At 38.9% G+C, this 21355-nt stretch overlaps 1 protein-coding gene across 1 annotated transcript in view; it reads left to right on the top strand.

The window, feature by feature from the left end:
- Window positions 1-3304: 3304 nt before the first annotated feature.
- The window catches only part of LOC139420495 (uncharacterized), a 29802-nt gene continuing 11751 nt past the window's right edge, over window positions 3305-21355 (top strand). Inside the window, exons 1-9 of the mRNA XM_071170701.1 lie at window positions 3305-5605; window positions 5883-5957; window positions 8188-8409; window positions 9066-9206; window positions 9431-9655; window positions 9858-9962; window positions 11039-11284; window positions 11475-11570; window positions 12528-12752. Coding sequence (XP_071026802.1) covers window positions 5195-5605; window positions 5883-5957; window positions 8188-8409; window positions 9066-9206; window positions 9431-9655; window positions 9858-9962; window positions 11039-11284; window positions 11475-11570; window positions 12528-12752 — 1746 coding nt within the window. The 5' untranslated portion in view covers window positions 3305-5194. The remainder of the gene's footprint in view (window positions 5606-5882; window positions 5958-8187; window positions 8410-9065; window positions 9207-9430; window positions 9656-9857; window positions 9963-11038; window positions 11285-11474; window positions 11571-12527; window positions 12753-21355) is intronic.

The raw sequence follows: 21355 nt of genomic DNA, 5'->3' as shown, positions 1-21355 counted from the left end.
TTGTGTTTTTTGGAAGGAATACACGAGCGAATTGAGTTATTGCACACGCAATAAGATCAGAGTAGGCGTTTCCTAATTGAAATATGATAATATATTCTAGAACGAGCCAATACGAGAGATCACCATGATGTCACAATAGCAAACAAATTTAGTTCCAGATGGAAAAAAATTGTGTTCTGTGCATGGTTTTATTAGGGTTCTCTGCATGGTTGTGCTCTGTGTTTGCAAATCAGTAATCGCATAATGACATTACAGTAAGGAACTGGTGTAATAGACTTTCCAACTAACATGATCATTGCAAATGTCGTAGTGCTATTTCTTGGTGTAATCTCGAAATTACCTCGCAGATGGCGGTTGTGAGCCAATAGATCCATTCATTACCTAGCTATGTGAGGTTAGTGAGCCACGTCCAAAACTGTTAGTTCGCAATCAACGAGCAATACGATAGACCGTGCTTGTTTATTCATAGATAAATGATATCAGTCAAGCAATAATGTCGTCTGTTAAACAGAGGTTAATTTTGTGTAAAACATTAACTTCCAATAATCAAGCAGGCAACTAGTTCAAATCTGGTAGCTAGATGAGGAAAACAATTCTCACATAAAAAGTGTAATTATTACATGTCGACTATGGCGTACTGTACATACAGTACGCCATAGTCGACATGGTCGACATAATTGACTGACATCTGCATTCATCCATACGTGCTGACAAGATAGCCAATGCAGTGGCTGAGACAGGAATATCCACCTAGCTACCACGCAGGCTGGCACCTTGTGGTCATGGTGTTCAAACAAAATACAGTGGGGCAAAAAACGTATTTAGTCATCCACCAATTGTGCAAGTTCTCCCACTTAAAAAGATGAGAGAGGCCTCTAATTTTCATCATAGGTACACTTCAACTATGACAGACAAACTTAGAAAAAAAATCCAGAAAATCACATTGTAGGATTTTTAATTAATTTATTTGCAAATGATGGTGGAAAATAAGTATTTGGTCACCTACAAACAAACAATATTTCTGGCTCTCACAGACCTGTAACTTCTTCTTTAAGAGGCTCCTCTGTCCTTCACTCGTTACCTGTATTAATGGCACCTGTTTGAACTTGTTATCAGTATAAAAGACACCTGTCCACAACCTCAAACAGTCACACTCCAAACTCCACTATGGCCAAGACCAAAGAGCTGTCAAAGGACACCAGAAACAAAATTGTAGACCTGCACCAGACTGGGAAGACTGAATCTGCAATAGGTAAGCAGCTTGGTTTGAAGAAATCAACTGTGGGAGCAATTATTAGGAAATGGAAGACATACAAGACCACTGATAATCTCCCTCGACCTGGGGCTCCACGCAAGATCTCACCCCGTGGGGTCAAATGATCACAAGAACGGTGAGTAAAAATCCCAGAACCACACGGGGGGACCTAGTGAATGACCAACAGAGAGCTGGGTCCAAAGTAACAAAGCCTACCATCAGTAACACACTACGCCGCCAGGGACTCAAATCCTGCAGTGCCAGACGTGTCCCCCTGCTTAAGGCAGTACATGTCCAGGCCCGTCTGAAGTTTGCTAGAGAGCATTTGGATGATCCAGAAGAAGATTGGGAGAATGTCGTATGGTCAGATGAAACCAAAATATAACTTTTTGGTAAAAACTCAACTCGTCGTGTTTGGAGGACAAAGAATGCTGAGTTGCATCCAAACAACACCATACCTACTGTGAAGCATGGGGGTGGAAACATCATGCTTTGGGGCTGTTTTTCTGCAAAGGGACCAGGACGACTGATCCGTGTAAAGGAAAGAATGAATGGGGCCATGTATCGTGAGATTTTGAGTGAAAACCTCCTTCCATCAGCAGGGGCATTGAAGATGAAATGTGGCTGGGTCTTTCAGCATGACAATGATCCCAAACACACCGCCCGGGCAACGAAGGAGTGGCTTCGTAAGAAGCATTTCAAGGTCCTGGAGTGGCCTAGCTAGTCTCCAGATCTCAACCCCATAGAAAATCTTTGGAGGGAGTTGAAAGTCCGTGTTGCCCAGCAACAGCCCCAAAACATCACAGCTCTAGATGAGATCTGCATGGAGGAATGGGCCAAAATACCAGCAACAGTGTGTGAAAACCTTGTGAAGACTTACAGAAAATGTTTGACCTCTGTCATTGCCAAAAAAGAATATATAACAAAGTATTGAGATAAACTTTTGTTATTGACCAAATACTTATTTTCCACCATAATTTGCAAATAAATTCATTAAAAATCCTACAATGTGATTTTCCTGATTTTTAAAAAATGTATTATATTTATTTTTTCTCATTTTTTTCTGTCATAGTTGAAGTGTACCTATGATAAATTACAGGCCTCTCATCTTTTTAAGTGGGAGAACTTGCACAATTGGTGGCTGACTAAATACTTTTTTGCCCCACTGTAGCTGAAAAATAACGAAACAATAACTGGGACAGATTAGCTATTTATCCAAAATATGTATTATTATTTTTTACACATACATGGCTCTGGTTAGCATACAGGTTAGCTGCAAACAAGGAAATGTAGTCATTGTTTTCATGTATTTTTTTCAAGCAAAGTATAAGAGAGTTGTACTCTACCACCATCTCACAAAATAATTCAAAAAATAAATGTTTACTTATCTATTTTTTACTTAACACTTATTTTTCTTAAAACTGCATCGTTAGTAAATAAGCATTTCACTGTAAGGTCTACACCTGCTGTATTCGGTGCATGTGACAAATACAATTTTATTTGATTAGAATTCTAAACAAATCACTGACAATGTCACCAGCAAAGCACCCCCACACCATCATACCTCCATGCTTCACGGTGGGAACCACACATGCGGAGGGAGATCTCACAAAGACACAGAGGTTGGAACCAAAAATCTCAAATTTGGACTCATCAGACCAAAGGACAGATTTCCACCAGTCTAATGTCCATTGCGCATGTTTTTTGGCCCAAGCAAGTCTCGTCTTATTATTGGTTTCCTTTAGTAGTGGTTTCTTTGCATAAATTGGACCATGAAGGCCTGTCTCCTCTGAAAAGTTGATGTTGAGATGTGTCTGTTACTTGAACTGTGTGAAGCATTTATTTAGGCTGGAATTTGAGGCTGGTAACTCTAACTTATCCTCTGCAGCAGAGGTAACTCTGGTTCTTCCTTTCCTTGCAACTACACTTGAAGAAACTTGAAAAGTTCTTGACATTTTCCGGATTGACTGACCATCATGTCTTAAAGTAATGATGGACTGTGTGACGGCCCTGAATTATTCTGAACCGTCTCAGTGCTTCTCCTTCCAATAGGGTGCTTTCCCTTTAATTCCCAATTAAATAGCCAGCATCAGCTGCGCAAAAAGGGGGGTTGTGATGGAGACGTGACTGAGGATGTGTTCCCGAAACTTCTCTATTCGGTTTGTTTTGTAGCCTGAGAGTTTACCCAGGATCGGATCCACTCTTTGCGTCCGTGGACTACACCTCTCCATTCTTCGTGGCCTTTCTCCGCTGGAGATCTATTGGCGGATTGGATTGTCTGACTGACCACCACCTTTTTGTATACGGTATTTCATTTGTTTTAAGATGATGTATACGGTGATGATTTATGTAGTTAGATGTAGTTGAGGACTTACTAAGAGCTGATACGCTTTAAAGTTCTGTGGTAAAATTATTGTTATACTGATTGTATGATTTAATACTGGGTTTACGCTACACGGAATGAACGGACAAACATTGCGTGACAAAAGTCACTTGAGTTCACTGAACTCCTTTACCGGGATGGACTCTTTTTAGGCCCGAGGTACAGGACATTTCTGGAGGAACCAGAACTCATTGTGTTATATTATTATGTGTGTGTAATCCATTGATGTTGCTAATACAACCCACGCAAAAGAATACAGTTGTTTTTGAAGTTCTTTTCAATGTTTTAAGGGTTTATGAAAAGTTGATTTCCCTCCTGAAGTTTACATAAGTCCTTTGTATTGGTGTAGACTTGACGGACCAGATGGGACTCATTCCCTCCCAAACTAAAAGGAGAAACCAATGTTTTCTCTGGTAGGCACAACCTACCTGGCACCCCTATAAATAATAACCTCAAGTCAAAACCGTTACAACTGTTTCTCTTTCCTTATTTTTGGCTCCCAAGTGGCGCAGCGGTCTAAGATACTGCATCTCAGGGCAGGAGGCGTCGCTGCAGTCTCTGGTTTGAATCCAGGCTGCATCACATCCGGGTGTGATTGGGAGTCCCATTAGGGCGGTGCGCAATTGACAAAGCGCCGGCCGTGGTAGGCCATCATTGTAAATAAGAATTTGTCACAACAACTGATTGACTCAAACGCATTAAGAAGGAATTAAATTCCACAAACTAACTTTTAACAAGACAAAACACATTCCAGGTACCTACCTCTTGAAGCTGGTTGTGAGAATACCAAGCGCGTGCAAAGCGGTCAAGGCAAAGAGTGGCTACTTTGAATAATTTGTTTAACACTTTTGGTTTCTACATGATTCTATATGTGTTATTTCATAGTGTTGATGTCTTCACTATTATTCTACGATGTAAAACGAAAGAAAAACCCTTGAATGATTAGGTGTGTCCAAACATTTGACTGGTAAATAGTATGCGCTCTAGTGCGCCCAACGTCGTTTTCTAGTGCTTTGTCTCCCTTATTTCTTGATGTGCATCAGTTCCAGAGTATTAATATATTTTATGGAAAAATGGTTTGGAAATAGCTGTCACCATAATGACAATCTAAATAGCCTACCTACAACTGGTACAAAGTTGCCACAATTTGCGCGTGTGCTGCTCTCCTCTTGATCACGTGCCTCACGTTACTTGTAAGTGCTCTCTCAACACACCCGGCCCTCACTCAACAACAGCCTGTATCACTGCTTGACAGTCAAGAGCAGGTCACATTGAAATATATGTATTTTAAGATAAATGCCATGGCGGCCGCGGTGCAACTTAGAAATAGCCCTAAAACCCTCTACCAATACAGTTTCACCCGCGACATCGTTTTCAAAGTAGCCCAATTTACAGAAAAACTACGAACATGGCAACACTGCAGCTCACCCCCCTCTTCCTGACATATGAAAGCCACTCCCCTTTCACGATTCCAGAGAATTGAAACCAACAGCTGAGCTGAGACAGTAGTAGATTACACCGAGTCTTGGTAGTAATAGCAAAGATCTAACACTGGTATGTATCGAATTCGCTGTAGTAGGGTGGCTGAAACTATAGATATTTTGAATAAAAAAAAGTTAAATTGTCTAATCTGTGTAGGTTTACTGGATCCGCTGAGTATTCCCTGTGGACAGAGTTACTGTAAAGTCTGTATTGGTAACTGGGTTCAGGATCACCAAAATGATCCCTACCACATCTGCCTTAAGTGCAGACAGACCTACACCCCAAGACCTGCGCTATATACAAACACCAATCTTGATGAAGTGGTGGAAGAAATAGAAAAAACTGGACTGCAAGCTGATGACACTGGATCTGGAAACATAGTCATATACTCCAAGTCATATACTGAGGAAAGACTGAGGAAACATACTGAGGAGATACTCCGCAAACATATGCTGAGAAATCAGCACCTGGTCAGCATGAACAAGGTATGGATAATAACTATTTCCTGTCTACAGTGACTCAACTACATAGAGGAGATGTAGAAAGAAATGTGACTTATTATGAAATAATAGCTGTAGCCTACTTTGTACAATGTACTTTGGAGGTCATGTGAAGATTACACAGACCCCATCCATCTACCAGAACAGGCAGAGACACTGTTCAAGAACAATCCAAGATTCAGGAAGAGTGTATATCACACAGAGAATAATGTTCTAATACCACAGTATTATTGCCTCAATACCACTGCGTGTTTGCCAACAGAAAAAGATGAGTGGGAGCAAGACACGCAAACAAGAAGCCCAGTCACCAGCTCCCTCTTCCAGCGGACAGGACTTGGTAAGCTCTGGCAAGTTAGTACAGTGGTTCCTCCTTTAAAAGTTGTGAGCTTACACCGCTGGACTAAGTGGTAATTTGTGGTTTAGTATGGTACCCTGCATCACCACTTCATTGCTCCAGACCAGAGCAAGGGGGAGTTAGAGCACTGATTGTGCTTTTGTGTCCTACTGTGTCTCTAACTGACAATGAATGGGTGACATAAACCTAAATAGAAACTGGTAATTGTACACGACTACATTATTACTTACTTAAACTGTTGTTACACTTAGCTTTTTATTACTTTATTTTGTTAGGATCATTTTGCTCTTTGCTGTAGGCCACTCCCGACAGGTCACGCCTGAATGGCGCAATGTTCTAAGACACAAGCTGTGTTGCTACAGATGCTGGTTCAATACCCGTGCCGCTCTTGACTGGGAGACGCAAGAGATGACAGTAGGTTTTTCTCCCTCTTAAAAACAGAAATAAATCATTGTAAATAACAAACTGACTTTATTTACAAATTAGTAACAATGTCTCACCCCATGTTCAAGAATTTCCTTTTTCTCGCTCATTTTATGTTATTTGAGAACAAAATCATCTCCAAAATATTGTTATTTTTTAAACAAAGCAATTATTATTATTAATTTATAATTATATAAAAGCCTGTTGGATATTCTCACAGATATATTATTAACCCTGTTATTAGCAGGACAATATATATTGGTCATATTGATCATGGCACCCGAGTGGGTCACAATGGGACTGCCTTGCAGTTCTCCAGCTGCATCCACTGAAAGCGCGTAAGGTTTAAGGCACGAGGACAGGGGGCACGGCATGGGCAGCAGAGCTGCGCACAGAAGTAGCCCATAGGGAAGGGAAGGGAGGAGAGGGGGGGGGGCCACCACACTGGCAACACTTTAAGGGGCATTGCACTAATAATGGCGCTGACTTGGGAAACGTTCCCACTGTTCTTTTCTTAGTGCCAGTCTGCACGTTCAAACCTAAACAATGTAACTAATAATGGTATCTTTATGCTTTCATTAATAAAATAATGATAAAAATACTCTTTCAAAATGCCAATGTTTATTTAGTTATGGATCCAAATTACTATGGGAATAAATATCACTGAATTACAGAAATATCCTCCAATTCTCTATATGCAATTATTGGCAGAGAGTCACGTCATATTTTTCGATATACTGTAGGCCTACCGTAGGCAACATGATTCTCACTAGTGTTGAGTAATGTGCTGTTAAAAGTGGTGTAGGTCTTGTTTATTTAAAGAGCATATTGAAGATAGAAGCAATAGAATTTGAAGCAATGGCCTTCAACTATTTTAGCACCGTTTTGCGCTGCTCTGAGACAAGCATGGGGACTGGTCTTGATAAATCAATAAGGTCTTTATTTTCACTGAATCTCCGTTTGGGTATTAGTTAGACTAGAATTAGAAAATTAGGGTGTAGAAATGTTATGCTCTTAGTGTAACCTTTTTTTAAACTAGGCAAGTCAGTTATGAACAAAATCTTATTCACAAGGACAGCCAAGTCCTTCCTCCCCATCGGGGAATTGAACCCCAGTCTCCCGCGTGCCCGCAGGAGACTGGATTTTTAGCTAAATAGTCCAGTACTGTAATCCCAACCTAACATTAAAATAACATTGTACAGCGCCATGATTTCGGTTTCATCCTAATGGAAACCCAGAGGGTTTTTCGTTTTCCTTGGAATAGAAACACCATAATATTAAGCAAATTAATTAAGCAAGTTCCAGTCAAAAGTTTGGACACACCTACTCATTCCAGTGTTTCTTTATTTTTACTATTTTCCATATTGTAGAATAACAGTGAATACATCACAACTGTGAAATAACACGTATGGAATCAGTTAAGAACAAATTCTTGGGAATTTAACCCTGGTCTCCAGCGCGCTCGCATTGTCTAGTACAGATGTTATTGAAAGTTATCAAATGCTTCTCAAAGATGCCCTCTGGTGGTCAAACTAGCACAAACTTAGCATTAATGATACCAGTGGTGCACACTTAAATAACGTGCCATAGAATTCTGCAGCACCATGCAAGCTGCGCCTCAGTACGCTGCAAGTTTTAAAAGAGGAACCACTGCATGTACACAGTCTGTACATGTGTGTTCAGTAATACCCTCCTGATTTAATATTATTGGTGATATCATGCTGATAACTTGAATGTCTGAATGTGACTGGCTCACCTGCCCCCAACTTATAACTTTTAGGAGTTTCAGGATCCAGAGCCAGGGAAGACACAGGAACTGTATGCCCAAATGGATGACATCCTGGATAGGGTGACTCAAAACAACTTTCAGCAATCAATGAATGCAATAACTGAGTTCACCATTAACACAGAGGGCAAACTGAGGGCCATCACTGACCTCATATATGAGAGGGCCATATCACACCCTGCCAGCTCTGTGGTCTATGCCAACATGTGCCACTACCTCATGGGGGTAAGTCTGTATCTGTACAATTCTCCGTCTGTCTGTATTTTGTCTGTCTCTCACAGAGGTGATTGCTATTTTTTTTGTCAAATGCCAATGACCAGACATGGAGAACAGTTGGAAATCTTACAGGTTTTGCCTTTAATCAACTGTTACAGTGCAAAGGGTTTAACACTTTCTAGGGCAGTGTTCCCCAACTGGCGGGTCTTTTATTTATAATTACGGTCACTAATACTAATTAGGTTCCGGCCCCCGACCATCCTATAAAGATAAAAAAATCAGCCCGCGGCTGAATCTAATTGCTGATTCCTGGTCTAAGGAGTCGGGCATAGGCAATGATTCAAAGGTAAATGCACAGGAGCCAGGTGTAAACAAAGATGCTTATAGTAAGAAAATGCAAATGAAATCCTGGCTCTTAGATGTTAAATTTAGAAAACAAAAGCATGAATAAAGGTCTCAGCCATTCTGCTCTACCCAGCGGTGAGAGTTGCACACCTTTAAGTCTTTATGTAGTCAATTAGAGTGTAGCCACACCCTTGTAAGGGAACAGTGCTCAGCTGGAGCTTGTTCCCCAAGCCAACATTCCTGGTGCTGGCTTGGCCCTGCTGCACCACACCCACCAATTTGTTTTTACCCCACCCCCCTTGCATATCTTGCCCCCTCAGCTCAAAGTACCCATGGCTGCCGTACCAGGAGGGACATTAAATTTCCGCAAGATACTTCTGAACCGAGTCAAGACAGACTTTGAGAACATGGGGAGGGACAGTCATGAAATCTTGCAGAAGAAGATGGACGCCATCACCAAGGTATCACATTCATCTCTTTAGACGCACTGCCCATTACATTATAGACCAACACTTTGAGAAATTCTGATCTAAATTATATTAATCCCTCAGCATTTCACTGATCCTCTAATGCATCATTGATTATGTGCCTTAACCTTGCATGGTGTTCTTCCCCTGAATTGATAATTGGAAAATCTAACTAGTCACAAATGGTATAGTTTAATTTGTTTACTGATTCCTTCCAGGAGGAGGACGGCCAGCAACTGAGGGAAGAGCTGGAGGAGGTCAAGGCCAAGGGTCGGAGGCAGTCTCTAGGCAATATCCAGTTCATGTGCGAGTTGTACAGGTTGAAGATGATTACGAAGGCCATCATGCACGACACCATCGTAAAGCTGTTGAAGAACCACGACGAGGATTCGCTGGAGTGTTTGTGCACCTTACTCTCCACCATCGGCAAGGAATTGGCCAGGGTACAACATTGTCTCTCTCTGTCCATTACTCCCATCTGTCTGTTTTTTATCTTTTTTATTCAAAATCCATGATAGCAAAATCAATGGCATTTAATTAGTACAGTGCATCATTTTTTATCACAGATGATCTGATAGATTCATCCAATAGATTCAAATCTATAAATCAGTCAAAAGCATTCACTTGGGCTGTCTACTTCCACAGCCCAGAATGGATGAGTACTGCAACCAGATTGAGAAGATTGTGAAGAATAGGACAACTTCCCCCAGAATCACAAGCATGCTGCAAAATGTGATGGATCTCCGAAAGGTATGACCAGTTATTCTTCTTTCTTATTTTAATATCCATATCTAACTTCCTGGTTGTCTCTTTTTTTTGCTCTATGCTCTAAAGCCGTAATATGTAGTTTGTATGTGTTGCGTGGTTCGTTCTGCGTTGTGTACTTTTAATTAGGACGCTGCCACAACTGGAGGTCTGCTAGTTGAATTATTTGTTTACTTGCCCTGCACACGAAGAGACAACACACATTATGTTAACCCTTGGCGCGGTCCTAGCTCTCAGGCGCCTTGCTAGCTGAAGGTCAAGCAAAAGAGCCCCAAAAGGAAATAACAGGTGCTGCGTGCACACATTCAATGCACAACAGCACACCATACAATACAAGCAAAATGATACAGAACATAATTCGGACAAAGTAAAAGACATACCTGCACACAAAGAGACAACACACATTATGTTAACCCTTGGCGCGGTCCTAGCTCTCAGGCACCCACTCAAACACTGTCCAAAGTACTCACAAGTTACAATAGATATCCTAGTTAGCAAGCTTTGTGAAACTTGTTAACATAAATCTTTATATTATCCACATTGTAACAAACTTATGGTAGCATAACAGTACATTGTGTAACATTATGACGGTTTTATATTAAACAATTTCGGAGCCAAGGACAACATACCTTGCTAGCTGAAGTTCAGGCAAAAGAGAACAATAAGGGGGTATGGAAATACAGATAACCCGCGATGGACCAAACCAAAATATACAAAACTTTTACAATCACATGTATGTACAATATTGATATGAAAACGTGTACACCACCAAAGAAAAACGTTAGCTATGCAGCTGTAATGAAATAAAAAAAATACACTGAATAATTATTATTATTATCAAATTATTAACATCCTCTCTTGACCTGGTCTATTTGAATTGGTCCTTGTGTGCAACTTGGTGCATAATTTAGGGGAACAACATCACACTGCTACATATGCATCCATTTCAGGAATTACAGTTCTGTAAAGTTCTATAATTGATTCATTATTTCATTGTCTTTTATGTAATATTAATAATGTTGTGTGTGTGGTGGGGGGGTGTGTACGCATTTTCTCTCTAGACCGAAATAACCCAGCTTGCTGAAAAGATGGAGAAGATCAGACTGCAAGCTGACGATGATGCTGACGATCACACTGGACCTGCAGATACGGAACCTGTTTTGCGGCCTCATTATAAGTCATCACCCATGAAGCAACAGGAGCTGGTTAGCATATTTACACCACTACAGGAGAACGTATATCCTCATGATGATAAGCTGAAAGCTGAAGACCATGAGACAGACTCTGCAGGGCGGGCTACCAAGAAGGTATTCATGGGATACCGTAATAGGCTAAGGATAAGAGGTACATAGAAATGTTGCAGGCTTTACCCATCAGCTGGTGTAGATAGACATATTTCAACCTGAATAAAGACCATGCTGATGTATGTATCACAAAGGGATATGTTTTGGTCCATTGTGTGATGCCAATTACAACTGTCTGTATGTTTGTCCACAGAAAAAGGTTAGTGTGCCCTTTAAAACATGCCAGCAGATAATCCAGGAGAGAGAGGAGGAGCTACAGAAACTGAGACAGGAAGTGGAGTCTCTAAAGGTCAGACATCAGGGGTGTATTCATTAGTCGGATTCCATTGCAAAACGTTTTGTAACGAAAATAAGAATTTCTATTGCACAGAGTTAAGTGTTAAAAAGAGGTTCTGTTTTTTTTTGTTACCGATTTGCCTCATGATTTGTCAACTCTCGCACATTTTCTCTAACCTTCACATTGGAGTGCTGCTGCAGGCTCTTTGAATATCTTGACCAATCAGATTCACGGAAATCACAGGTATCGGGCACAACGCAACAAGCTCAAGTCGCGCTCTCCACTTTGCTCTGGTATTTATTTAACAAGCTGATAACACATCACTCCCAACAAAAACAAGCAAAAACTCTTACATACACGTGACAGCCTATACACCTATACATTTGCGATCTGACACGCTATATTGCATGGAAACAAGACAATTTTTCAGTTTAATCAACTAAGCTACTTACATCAGAAGCTGCGTAGTCTAACATATTATGCACCCCCCCCCCCCAGTCCTGCTTTTAAAAGATCATTCATATGAACAAGTTCAAGGTTGCAGCAACTTGACAGGGTTTTCATCTTCCCCAAGGCCACGAGTTTTTCCAGAAGGTTTTTTTAAACCATGTGACCTGATTAGAAAAACTCTGGTCCTGTCAGGTGAATCACGTCATTCTGTATAAGGTCCGGAGTTTCTTCTCCTTCAATGAGGAATCGAGCAAGTACAATTGATATTCATCCCATGGCTCTGTTATTCTCCACCGTTCTCCCAAAGTGTGCAGTTGCACACTCCCCGTAATGGATTTAACAATGATGGATTTAACTCCCTCCAATTCAATGCATTTCAATTATAATCAAGACAGGGAGTATGCAAGTCCATACTTTGGGGGAAGTATGGAGAGTCGGAACAAAGCAGATGCTTACCAAACTTTCTGAGACAAACACCTTGAAATGGACGACTCTTTCTCGCTCTCTGTCTTTTGACAGTGCTTATCTCAGGCTACACTGGAAGACGGTGAGAGGTTCTTCACCAAATTGATTGAGACAAGGTGCTCAGAGGTGAGAGAGTGGATCCAAGCCAAAGAGAAGGAGATGGTGAGTGAGGCTGAGGGACTCATACAGACACTCGAGAAGGAGCTCGATGAGCTGAAGATGACTGAAACAGAGGCTAGGCAGCTTCCACACATAGAGGACGTCCCCCATTTCTTCCAGGTAAGATCAGGAGCTCTCTAATAAAGTGTTACAGGATTTCAAAAGACAGATTGACCATTGATATTAAGAAGTTAACATTTTTCGATCAGTTTGAGCCAATAGCAATTACTTCTCTGTATTGGTAGTCATACATATCGTTCTTTACATAAGTGTTCACACCCTTGGATTATTTTGCGGTGGGTAATATTTCCATATACGGTACCAGTCAAAAGTTGGATACACCTACTCATTCATAGGTTTTACTTTTTTTTAAACTATTTTCCACATTGTAGAATAATAGTGAAGACATCAAAACTATGAAATAACACATGGAATCATGTAGTAACCAAAAGAGTGTTGAACAAATCCAAATATATTTTATATTTGACATTCTTCAAAATAGCCACCCTTTGCCTTAACAGCTTTGCATACTCTTGGCATTCTCTCAACCAGTTTCATGAGATGGTCACCTGGAATGCATTTCATTTAACAGGTGTGCCTTGTTAAAAGCTAATTTTAATGGAATTTCTTTCCTTCATAATGCATTTGTGCCAATCAGTTGTTGTGACAAGGTAGGGGTAGTTTACAGAAGATAGCCCTATTTGGTAAAAGACCAAGTCCATATTATGGCAAGAACAGCTCAAATAATAAGCAAAGAGAAATGACAGTCCATCATTACTTTAAGACAAAGGTCAGTCAATCCAGAATATTTCACGAACTTTGAAAGATTTTAAAGTGCAGTCGCAAAAACCATCAAGCGCTATGATGCAACTGGCTCTCATGAGGACCGCCACAGGAACGGAAGATCCAGAGTTACCTCTGCTGCAGAGGATAAGTTCATTAGAGTTACCAGCCTCAGAAATTGTATCCCAAATAAATGCTTCACAGAGTTCAAGTAACAGACACATCTCAATATCAACTGTTCAGAGGAGACAGTGTGAATCAGACCTACATGGTCAAATTACTGCAAAGAAACCATTACTAAAGGACCAATAAGAAGAAGAGACTTGCTTGGGCCAAAAAACACAAGCAATGGACATTAGACCGGTGGAAATATGTCCAAATTTGAGATTTTTGGTTCCAACCACTGTGTCTTTGTGAGATGCAGAAGAGTAGGTGAACGGATGATCTCCATGTGTAGTTCCTACCGTGAAGCATGGATGAGGAGGTGTGGTGGTGCTTTGCTGGTGACACTGTGTGACTTATTTAGAATTCAAGGTACACTTAACCAGCATGGCTACCACAGCATTCTGCAGCGAAATGCCATGCCATCTGGTTTGCTCTTAGTGGGACTATCATTTGTTTTTCCACAGGACAATGACCCAACACACCACCAGGCTGTGTAAGGGCTATTTGACCAAAAACGAGAGTGATGGAGTGCTGCATCAGATGACCTGGCCTCTACAATCACCCGACTTCAACCCAATTGAGATGGTTTGGGATGAGTTAGACCGCGGAGTGAAGGAAAAGCAGCCAACAAATACTTAACATTTGTGGGAACTCCTTCAAGACTGTTAGTGAGGGTGGTTGAGGCAATGCCAAGAATTTGCAAAGCTGTCAAGGCAAAGGGTGGCTACTTTGAATAATCTAAAATATATTTTGATTTGTTTAACATAATTTTTTTGGTTACTACACGATTCCATATGTGTTATTTCATAGTTTTAATGTCTTCACTATTATTCTACAATGTAGAAATATACAAATTAGAAGAATGAGGGCTAAAGTATGTATATGGGTGCAAATTAGTCCCACCCCCAAAAAACGATAAACAACAAACAACTCTTCAAACATGGGACATTTATTTACATAATGATGTGTTCTAATGCAATTCAAGGCATTAAAAAACATATTGTTAAATTAATATTGTACAAAGTCATTGTTTATACACCTATTTATATTAAGGTGGCTGTCCCAAACTCTGACTCCTAAACTTCAAGTTTGAAAATAAAGCAATTCATGATTTTTGTAATAAAAACATTTTAAAACACTTTCTCATCTTGGCGTCTGTGACGGCATGGGCAGCGCCATTGAGGTTATCTATATTTTAAAAGTTGCATGTCCCATGCTCTACCAACTGAGCTACAGAGGACCACCATGTGGACAAGTGCACACTTCAGGAGAATGTTTTTAAAGTATTGAGATTCATAGCCAGCAGGGGGGGGCTTCAATCCTCCAAGATATCAAACTTTGACATCTAATTGGCCAAAACATAGATGTCTATAATATGCTGTACTGTATTCTACAGTACTATGCTATACTGTACTCTATTGTACTCAAGTTTAAAAGTTGACTTGAGTTTCTTACAATTGAAGAAGGGGCCCATGGACTCTTCATCTAGTGGTCTTGAGACCTGTCATAGAAATTTCCTCTATTTACCAAATAATGGGAGCAAACCACACACAAGTCAGAGTTAGTTATCAAAGTCCATCTTTAATTATATCAGCTCTATCACAATCCTGTGACTCTCAGGCAATTCAGTGTATAACCATGAATTCTCTGAGAGCCCCTTCTGCATTGCAACTGCCATCCTTTAATAGCAAAGAACACACATTGTCAGACAGCATAGACATAATAAATCATTCAGCTTTGTCTCCTTACTCAAACCCCAGAACCATAAACCAATCCTCCATATCAACAGGCATATATCAAATTGTCATTTAGATACAACCAACTCTAAATACAACCAATCCTATCTTGACAAGATCACAGAGACACACTGACTGGCACACAGACATTGTGGAGCCAAGAGATACATGCTTGACCTCTCCCCTCTCTCTAGCCCAAACAACTTAGTCTTGACATAGAACAGATACTGCAACCCTGCCACAGTATTATACAAAAATAACATTCTTGATGAGAAGTAATTTACAAACATATGATGAATATAAAACATCTCACATATGTTACCAACAAATTCTGATTATTCCACGACATTCCCCTCTCAAGGAACTCAGTCCCTTCTGAAGAATCAGAATATTAATTACATACTCAATATTTAAAAATTCAAATCCCCTCAATGTCAAATAGCTTATATGTAAGCTTTCTCCCTTCTGGAACTAAGTTTACAACCTTTATTCTACAAAACAAACTTGCACATGTTTAATAACACAGAATAATCCATTTGAGGAAAATAAAAACATAACATATTTATGCTCTTTAAGTTACATGAGAACCAGTGTCTAAACACAGGGCTCCTCACAACATATAGGACAGACATCCCTCTAAGTACTCATGCTCAGAAATATACTTAGGAATAGAGAATAGGTCATTGAAATAATTCATATTCCAAATCATAAGTAACAACCCAACTATTTATCAAACCAATATTTAGAATAGCACTCCTCAGTGATTCAAATTTGTCTTATCACTCAAAATAAAAACCTCAATTTAACACACATCAATATTAGCAGATTTACATACAGTATAATTATCCCATAATTCTACTATTAACTTTTTTAATCATGATTTTAATACAGATCAGTATCTCAATGCATTCTTAATCTAAATTACTACAATTTACATGGTGTAGACCTCTTCAATCAACCTGATACCACAAAAGTATAAACAATTTTAATGGCACAGTTGATTAAACCCCCCTTACACAGGTACGGCATCTTCTGGCATCTTCGTTTTTCTTCAGATAGCTTTACAGTTCAAAGTGGACGGCCCATGATAATGTCCCAATTTCAATGTCTCATCTTTACCACTCGTGTCTTGTCCATTTGTCAACCAATATACCAGCATCATAAGAAAATGTTAGAACAGATCTTTCTCCATGATCACTCCAAGTGGACTCTCACAGTATGAGAGCTTAGATCTGATACTGTACACCAATTTCTGGCTTGGTTCTTTTCTCTCGGTAGAAGTGGTTTGGAAAGCCTCCTTCAATGCCTTTGTCACTCTTCTTCAGCCAGTTAGAGGGGGTTTTGAGGTACACACGCCATTCGGTCCAAATTATCTCTTCCATGCATTAAGATACCGTCTGATGCCACTTTTCATGATAACCTCGAAAGAACAGATCAGAACAACAGTTTAGTTCAGTTCATTAACTACATGATAAATGATTACTTTTACCAATTATTCTTAACACACATATCTAAACATATTTCACAGAGAATATCAAAACATTCTATTGAAACTATTCTTTCAAATTGGTTTATACTCCCCATCTCACTGTCAACTCCATCGTAGAGCCAAGGATGAAGAAGTTAGACCTATTCCTCTCGGGAATAGAACAAAACAAACACAACAATACAATACACTCAACAATACAATTACACTCAACAATACAATACACTCATTCACATATCACTTAAGTTGTATAACTTCAATTCAAACCCTCAAAAAACTGAATCCTCCCCCATGTTTTACACACATCTCTCCGTATGAGAGTAATGCAAAACAAAACTGAAAACAAATGTAAAACAACATAATCAAATTAAAATCACTAAACTGAAAAAAAACTCCACAAAGAAAAATTATTTAACCCCTATGGTCATAGGAAAATAGACTTAAAGCAGCATACCCTTAGTTAAAAGCAATGCCCTACTCCCTCTTCACACTGGTCCAAATTACAAATATGGATAAGAAACATATTTACCAATTACACAAATTATATTGAAAGTAGTATTACAGATGACCCTAATTTCATCATCCAAATGGCTTTCCAATGCGGGTGATCAAGCCACAACGGAAAGTCATCAGAAGGTCATAGGTTATACAAAACCCTTCAGAGCAGTGTTTTTCACTATATAAAACAATTTGCAAACAATAATCAACTAGTTCCAAACATTTTCGTATTTCCATGTTCCCAGAACATTCCTTTATCAAAAGAATTTGCGTGTGTAATGAAAAGTCAGAAAATAAAAACTTATTAAAATCCCAATGTGGTGAGTGCCCCTTTCAATGTGGTAATTTGTGGCCTCAATTTCACTCACTCTCCCCAAGAGTATAGTCCCTGGAAACATTCCAGAGAGAGACAGTGAAATATCAATTTTCCCGGAGAAAACACAAACACTTAGTATTCATTACACTACATCGATTCAGAAACTCAAACGTGAAACTATAAACCAAACCTAATGATAATTCCACTGTACCTCAAATCATTAATCATAAGTTTTAATCAACATCAATGTATATGCATGATACAATGTTTAATTAAGTTAAATCAACTCCTAAAAAACATTTTAATCAGCAACCTAATAATTTCAATCTGTTGATATAAATTTAGTAAAAACCAATCCTGATTTTTTTTTTTTAACAAATCTAAAATCCTTCAAAAGTCGGTGCTGTCTCATCATCGTAAAAATAAAAATAAACACGTTTTTTCCCCCACTGATATCCACAAAGGTCAATACTGTTCAGCACATCCATTAATGATCTTCCTTCAGTCTGTACAGGGTCTGAAATTCCAATGTATGCAGATGATACAGTGATAAATTCATGCAAATAACAAACTACACAAGAACTCACTACTATAATGATTCAGATGACAAAATTGCTCAGAGACTCATGTTTACATCTCAATAAAATAAAACACAGTCTGCATGTTCCTCAAAAAACAACTATCACTAAAAAGCTCCTGATGGTATCTGATTTTAAGTGCCAAGGCATCATACTTGATTCCAACCTTTCTTTTAAAAAGCAAATAATAAAGGAACTCAAATACAAAATTCAACCTAGCTAATTTCCCAAAACATATTAAATTGTTTTGACTATTGCGGTAACAACACTATAATTAAAATCTATGATACTCCCCCACTTAACATACTTAGTTTACTAGTTTGGCCCAAGCTTGCTTTTCAACATTCATACCCATTCAGTCTTCTGTCAACAGGTTCTCATACTATTCAATCCAGCAATCATCTTTAATGACCTGACATTGTTCCACATAATGGAAACATACTATAATGTTAGACTACATGAACTTTCCTGCTCAAATTAACTGGTGTTACTTAAACAATCAAACCAAGAATCAATAACCATCAGAATCTATTCTTACGATGTTTTATGATTCAGACATCCAGTCTCCCACAAATCTCATAGCCTAATACAGTAAATATAAACGCCACAAATCTATGATGCCCACCTAGCAAATCAGCTGCTAGAAATACAGAAAAAAATGTACCTGAACAACGGTCAAAACCATTAGAGTAAGGTTATTGTATATTCAAACTAATAACGCAAATTTTCGTTATTCTGCAACAATCTACCTGCCTCCAGCAACTTTCCCTGACAAATAGTAGTCAACACAGTAACTAACTCTCTTCCATACTTTCAACTCAACTTTCCTATTTCTTTTTCTCATTGGGCAAAAATATAACCCCTCTCATTTCAACGTTTTTTCCTTACCTCTATCGTAAGATTAAAACCCCAACTTTATAACTTCCTCTTCTCTTTGCTCTCCACACTTATGAAATGTATCCTATTTCTTTAAAAATAACACGCAGCGCCAAGATTATAACATGCGTCAGTCAATCTATAAGAATGAAAAACATTTCGGTAACCACTTTCCTATGCCATTCTCTCCCCGCTATTATTCAGAATTTCTTTAACTTAGGTAACTGTCTTCTCTATTGATACAGTAATTTAAATACGACCCAATTCTCAATACATTATTCCAGCAGATAATTTAGTGAACAGACATCGTCTTGCATCAGAATTCGCTTCGTTATTAATTTAAATTGAATTAGTCTATCAATTTAACCTAAACAATCTATTGAAAACGTTCAATTTATCTCTTATACAAACACTAGCGACCATAACTTTCCAGGCAAAACATACAAATAGATGATTTACAATCAAAAACTCAGAATTCATCCAGCCTGGGAATGGAACCCGGGCCTCCCGTGTGGCAGGCGAGAATTCTACTACTGAACCACTAATGCTATTGCGAAAAACTAAGATTCTCCACATATAAACCCCATTTACAAAGTCAAATCAAAACACTTAACTATCGGTAATTCCCAGAAGAATAATAGCCCAATTTTAATAGTACAAACGTTACTCCAGCTATGATTCTCATACTCCAGCTATGATTCTCAAATTCCAAATGAATAAATTAGCAATCAAAGAATAAAATCGACAGTTAATGACTAGGAAACAGATATTGCGCCTTTTAATAAAAATAGATTATGTTTACTTATGCAACGTCAAAAATATTACTTTACTACATCACATTAATCACGCAATGATAATTAGTTTGATGGAAAACCTTAGGCTTTGTACGACATTATAAATTACATCGAGCATCCCTCGAATTCTCTTTAACTTTATGGAAAACAGTTTATTCAATAAATCCCGCAACTTCTCTCATACTGGGAAGAAAAATTATAACATGTTCAGACCTTAAGGGCAGTTTAATTTCAAATGTTTCACCCAGACGGAGATAATCCAATATGCGTTCTATAGTTACATCGTTAGGGTAAGAGAACCAAAAGTGGACACACTCTAATCAGTTTCTAGAGCTCAATTTCCCAGATTTTGTAGATTATTTTAATAGTGCTTAAAAACTTCATCCTTATCAAATTATCCATTTAAGATACCAACTCAAAACCTACGTACGTCTACGAATGGGTGGTTTAAATTGTATCTAATGATTCTCCGCATTACTTTATCAAATCTCTAGTAATTGATTATACACACATACAATTCATCATAATTTCAAATAATTCACAGAATCCATATAAAACTTAAGAAATCTTAGGTACTCACACAGAACTTTCAGGATCATCCACACAGGATTGGTCAGATGTTCACATAGAACTTCAGAAAAAAGGTTTGCCCACACAGAGTCAACCCTACCCCGCTCACACAGAACGGTCCGACAACTATTACCTAGTGATCCCATAACAAAATACTCACACAGAGTAACCCAGGGCATACCTGGCTAGCACATTTAAAATAATTGGAATTCACCACATCTGAGGGTCACTTAGACAAATCACACAGACGCACAGAATGAGGTCCTTCTTCCAATAGGGCTTCACCAAGTGCTGTGTTTCACCTAGAACACACAGACCCCCTGGCCCATCACCCCGACAGACTATCACCAAATCCCCACTGTGATCAATTCAGTGTCAGGAGGGCGTCTCGTTTTGAAAACGGCCTATGTAGCATCGATGTGAGCAGTACTGACTGGCTGAGTAGTAGTGCAGCTGGATTTATTTCAAATTTCAACAGACATGCATTGCTTTAGTAGCCTGGCATAACCATAATGGCTCTTTTCCAATTCAATTAATTTCTATAAACTCTGAATAGAATAGGAATGGAGTTATAGGCCTCCTCAGGCTGGTTCGGCAGGTTATTGGTTATTTTCAAATGTTCACATCATAAGGCTCTTTCACAGAAAAACATGGACAGTCAGGTGCATTGCAAGTTCAGAACGTAGACTGCTAGACAGTGACATATTAAACTAAAGCACTGATCATTGGGAACAAAATCAGAATGACTCCTTAGGGAAAGAAGGCTTAATCCATAAATCTAAATAACAAAGTAGGAAGCCTAGCCTACAAAACCCCAAAATTTGAAATGGTAAACTCTAAAGGCCTGACTGGATTATTATTTTATTTAACTAGGCAAGTCCGTTAAGAACAAATTCTTATTTACAATGACGGCCTACCAGA

Source organism: Oncorhynchus clarkii, chromosome 11 (genome assembly GCF_045791955.1).
Source record: "Oncorhynchus clarkii lewisi isolate Uvic-CL-2024 chromosome 11, UVic_Ocla_1.0, whole genome shotgun sequence".
NCBI classification, from domain to species: Eukaryota; Metazoa; Chordata; class Actinopteri; order Salmoniformes; family Salmonidae; genus Oncorhynchus; species Oncorhynchus clarkii.
The sequence above is the reverse complement of the archived record's forward strand: the minus strand, read 5'-3'. Positions and strand labels throughout refer to the sequence as shown.